The following is a 5,276-nucleotide window of genomic DNA, read 5'->3' on the forward strand; positions in this document are numbered from 1 at the left end:
CTTTCGCTCCTCAGCATTCCGCTTTGGATAGCACACCCTCAACCCTCAAGCACAATGATTCCCCCTCCAATAATCCGATCCTTGCTTCACATTCCTCTCCTCTTGTTTCAGTGTGTACCTCATCTCCCAAACTCGATGTGCCTTCTACATGTTGTAGCGTCCCCTCCCCTTCCCTTTCCCCTATCGATGAACCTTATTTCCCCTTCAACTCCGCTGCCCCTTCATCTTCCTGATTGTTTATTCCTTCATCCATTCCTTCTTTAGTTTTAGGTTTTAATAGTCCATTATCTTTTAATAATATGGATAATAATATTAATATTCTCTCTAATAATTATAATAATAATAGTCCCACTAATAATAATAATATTAATAAGAATATAAGAAATAGTTATAATAACATTATTATTATTAAAGACAACAACTCTTTACCGTCTCATCATTTCAATAATAAAAACACTAATATTAGTAGCAATAATAAAAATAAGAGGAATTATAGAGTTAATAAAAGTCTCATTAAATCGTTTAGACATAAAAATAATAATGATAGTAATAGTAGTGAAAACGTTTCTTCCTCCTCCTCCCATAAGATTTATAATAACTTAAATTCCACCTCCTTACTTAGTGTTAATAATAATAATAATAATAATAATAATAATAATAATAATAATAATAATAATCTTCCTTGTTAAGTTTCAAAAATGTTATTAATATTTCTAGCAAAAATTTTGATTCCTCCATCTTTAGCCTCCTTAGTAAGGGTCTGAATTTTTCCCTTACCCCGATGAAGATCCCTTTCGATGACATTGTTGGTAACATCGAATTTGGTATCAAGGATCTTCCTGACAATGACAAGGAAACCATTAGGCAAGATTGTGCGGTCATTCTTAGGAAAGCTAAGCCCCCCAAGAAAAACCTGAGCAAAGCTCAGTTTCTTGCCCTTAAGTCCCTAAGGGAAAACACTGACGTTGTTGTCCTTAAAGATGACAAGGTTGGATTTGTCTTCATTCTCGATAAGTCTCACTATGTCTCCAAAATGGTCGACCATCTTTCTAATAGCGGGAGTTACATCAAGCTTAAGAGAAATCCCATTAAGTCAGTCTCTAAAGAGGTAGAAAATGTTATCAAATTGAGCCCATCCCTTAATCCTTTGTCTCGTAAGCTCATTGAGAGCAATCTCCTTACCCTGAGGATTTATGGCCTTTCGAAGATTCATAAATCTGGATCTCCCTTAAGGCCAATTGTTAACATGATAGGATGTCCTACTTATCTTCTAGCTAAGTGCTTAGCTCAAAAGCTTAAGCCTCTTGTAGGTCACACTGATTCTTTTGTTAAAGACTTCACCACCTTTGTTCAAGAGTGGAAAGATATGAAATTGAAACCTGTAGATTTGTTGGTTAGCTTTGACGTCGTACCAATATACTCCAAAATCCCCATGCAAGAGGCCATTGATATCATCAATCGCATCACTGAAAAAGACACTGCCAAATTAGTTAAGCTCTGCCTTACCTTGACTTTCTTCAGTTTCCAAGGTGAGTTCTATTAGCAAAATTGCTGTGTTGCGATGGATTCCCCTCTCTCCCCTATCGCCTCTAACTTTTTTATGGAGGATTTCAGAGCAAGGCTTTAGCCACAACTCAATTTCACCCTAAAAAGTGGAAAAGGTTCATGGATGATACATGTGTCATCTGGCCTCATGGTCACGAGAATTTGGATTTGTTTCTAAGACACCTTAATTCTCTATCAGACTCCATCAAGTTCATAATGGAAGTGGAAGAGAATGGATGCCTTCTCTTCATCGATATTCTCCTTTCCATGATGGATGATGGTTCCGTCAGTCACCAAGTGTTTATAAAGAAAACCCACATGGAACAATATCTCCATGCTAGCTCTCATCACTTTCCGGCTCATAAATTTGGGGTGCTCAACACTCTTGCTACCCGCGCTCTAATAATCTCTGATCTTAGCCACCTTGAACAAGAGAAATCTCATCTTCTTGAGGTTTTTAGAAGGAATGGGTATAACAGATCTCAAAGCCTTAAGGCCTTTCACAAGGCGTGCAAGGTGCCAAGAGTTGAACCTTCTAGTGTTGATCATGTCTCTAAGGTTCATCTCCCATATATCCAAGGAACCACAGATAGAAATTCCTGTATCATTAGGAAGACTAATGTCGCTTCCTCATTCAGACCTCTCCATACCATTAAGAATTTGTTGGGATATGTTAAAGACCCTATTGAACCTAAAGATATGAAGGGCGTCTACCTTGTTCCCTGTTCCAGTAGTATTCCCCATATTGGGGAAACAGGTAGGTCTATTAGGCAGAGAATCCATGAGCATGTTGCATATATTAGACACAATCGATCCCGCTCATCAGCCCTAACCGAGCATGCAGAGAAAACAAATCACCATGTCTGCATTGAAGAGTCCAAATTCATTGCCAGGGTAGATCAGTTCCACCATAGGAAGCTTAGGGAAGAGATTGAGATGGAAAGACATGCCAAAAATCTTAATAGGGATGACGGGTGGAAACTAAGTAAGAGCTAGACTCTGGCTCTCATTTCTTGATTCCTCTCGCTCCTCTCCTTAGTTACTTTTATCTCTAACTCTTTTTTTTTTGTTCGATTGATTTCATGAATCATTTTCTTTTTCTTGATCCTCCTTTTCATTCATTTTATGTTTCTACCTTGCTTCCCCTCTTAATTTTATGAATTTTTGAGTCTTTCTCTTACTTCTATTTTGAGCATTATTAATATATCTAAGAATTGTATATAATTGTATATTTAATTTTAATTAGTAACCCTCGCCCCCTTTCATTTTTATAATTTGATCTCTTTAACTTGGGTTCTCTTCCTTAGTCTTATGAATATATTTGATTAAGGTAGCCCCAAGGATTTTTATAAACTAATAATATCTAATTAATTATTAAACCATTAAAATAGAATTTTTGACTCGAAAAAATATTTAAAGGCTTTGATAAAATAAATAAAATATTTTAAAAACAGTTAGTTGTAAATAAATATATATTATTTGAACACCTTAATTAAGGTTTAAAATCAATATAATATTTATTTAATCCTAACTGCTAGTTTTTAAACCAATTTATAATATTTTAATAATTTATATTTATATTTATTTCTAATAGCTATTTTTTAACCAAATATATTTTTTTCTTTTACTTACCCCTTTTTAAACTAATTTAACTACTTTACAAACAACTAGTTTTCAACAGCTAATTCTGGGCAATGATGCATTCTTACTATCTGATTCTTCACCTTGTCTTGAGGATGGACCACATTAGTTGGTTCGAAACGTCCACCAATTCATGATTATGTGATTAATCGGAAAGGCATATATATACATTATTGATCACAAAAGTCTTAGATCTAACACATTGTATTTTTACACTCTAAAGAATTTTTCACGTCAATAAATTTGATCCCTATCTGCTCATGTTAGATGTGCACTTAAAATGGATCTATGTTGGATATTATTAAATTTTACTTGGATTTAGCTCACGGAAGTTGTTTTCCTATCCAATCATGTTAGACACATACTTAAAATGGATCTATGTTGGTTATTATTAAATTTTACTTCCATTTAGCTCACATGAATTGTTTGTACTCTTTGAGTGTGCGCACTTCTAGTTGGGATGTAAACCTTTCTATGTTTTTGAATTGTATTATGTACAATGCCTTGTGTTTTTCTTTCCTTTTAAAGATTAATTATTATTAAATTTCAAATGGAATTTGTAAAATGATAAAATAACAACAAATGCCAAATTAAAAAAAAAAAAAAAACACATTAAAGTAAAGATCATTACTACAACATGGCCAACTTCATAACCATTAAAAGATGTAGACAAATATGATTCTAATCAGAAACGACCATTGAAAAAAAACAAAAGCTAATGAATGCAATGATACATGCATAAATATGGAGATTGTGGGTCTCTTAAAGGGTTAATAAAAAAAAAACAAAAACTTATTAAATCACACCATCTACAATTGTGATTTATGAAGAGGTAATAAATTAATCAAAATATACTCAATAACAAAAACAAATTTCAAATAATTTAAATTCATTTAAATAATTCAAACTAACTCAATGGAAGCAAAATGACTCTCCTTCCGAATGTTCACTTCCCTTATTTATGAATAATAATAATAAATATAAAACTCGCCAACGACCTCCAATCTTAAAAAAAATATTATAATTTGTGATTTGTTAATGAGTTTGAGAGTGTCATTTTAAGAAAATATATTCATAATCAATTAATGGAGTTGAAGGGAAAGCTAGCCTAAGGTGCTTGTAAGTGTTGGGTAATGTTGTGGATGCAAATTGATAGTTTGCCCATGAACAATAAATTGATGGCTGGAGGGAGGCTAAACAGTCTTTACTTTCCGAATCTCCACTATCCGGAAGACCCAAAAACCCCATATTCGCAGCCTGTGGGTGGATTCCACAGCCCGATCATTCTCTTTGTAATTCCATATGTGTGCCTTCAACTCAACTACTCGAGCTTCCACTTTTAACTTCAGATTATTTGTTTTTTATTTCTTGTTGTGTATGCCACAATGTATAATGCATATATAATATTTTGAACCTTTTGGTTTAATTATGAGAAGTATATCATAATATCATTAAAGGAGCACCCTTTACCCATCTAATGGCACTATAGACTCGTTATCTAGAATTTAAAACGAGCGAATATATACTTAAGATCAACCCTGCTCTCATCGTGCTGAGTTAGAGAGTCGTGAGCTTCATTGGGTAATGGTGAGTGGTAGGCAGAAAATAAAATGGAAAGAAATAAAAAATAATAACCTTTTCAAATAATTGTTACCCATTAAAAAAAATTTCCCCAGTTTCAAGCACATTCAGGCATAAAACTTAGTCGTCAAACACTTAGAAAATGCCCCCGACAGAACAAAATGTCCATCAAATTCCATCCTGGAAAATGGGTGAAATAGAAGGTGACATCAAATTGACGGTGGCTGGGAGTCATTTACAGCGGGATGAGAGCAGGAGGAATGTGTGTGGAATATACTGGGCGGTCAAAGGCGCACAACGGGATGAAAAGGAACGTCGGGGAAAATTGGTGGGCTATCAAAGGCAGCTCGACGTGTAGCGCTGACCTTTAACACCGAAACGACAAGGAAATATTAGTTGCCTCCGGCATTATCGCACTTTATAGGTATAAAAAATGGAATATCACCTCCATTGAATGTGCCGGAATGTAGAAACACGGTTCCACAAAATTTATTCCTCCTAAGTTGGAA

The 5,276-nt window shown here is 34.3% G+C and overlaps 1 protein-coding gene across 1 annotated transcript; it reads left to right on the forward strand.

Annotated features, from left to right (window-relative positions):
* The first annotated feature begins 781 nt into the window (after positions 1–781).
* On the forward strand, positions 782–2,541 carry LOC149202956 (uncharacterized). The gene is made up of 2 exons (XM_089401737.1): positions 782–1,529; positions 1,745–2,541. The coding sequence occupies exons 1-2, from the start codon at positions 782–784 to the stop codon at positions 2,539–2,541; spliced, it is 1,545 nt and encodes a 514-aa protein (XP_089257863.1).
* The last annotated feature ends 2,735 nt before the right edge of the window (positions 2,542–5,276 follow it).

This window comes from Pinus tabuliformis, chromosome 2_1, assembly GCF_031772625.1.
Source record: "Pinus tabuliformis cultivar Carrire ecotype Pingquan chromosome 2_1, CPIR1, whole genome shotgun sequence".
In the NCBI taxonomy this organism is placed as follows: domain Eukaryota; kingdom Viridiplantae; phylum Streptophyta; class Pinopsida; order Pinales; family Pinaceae; genus Pinus; species Pinus tabuliformis.

Coding starts and splice junctions, on each gene's coding strand:
- LOC149202956 (XM_089401737.1), top strand. CDS start 782: ATGAAGATCCCTTTCGATGACATTGTTGGTAACATCGAATTTGGTATC. Junction 1,530..1,744: donor GACTTTCTTCAGTTTCCAAG/GTGAGTTCTATT, acceptor ATTCTCTATCAG/ACTCCATCAAGTTCATAATG.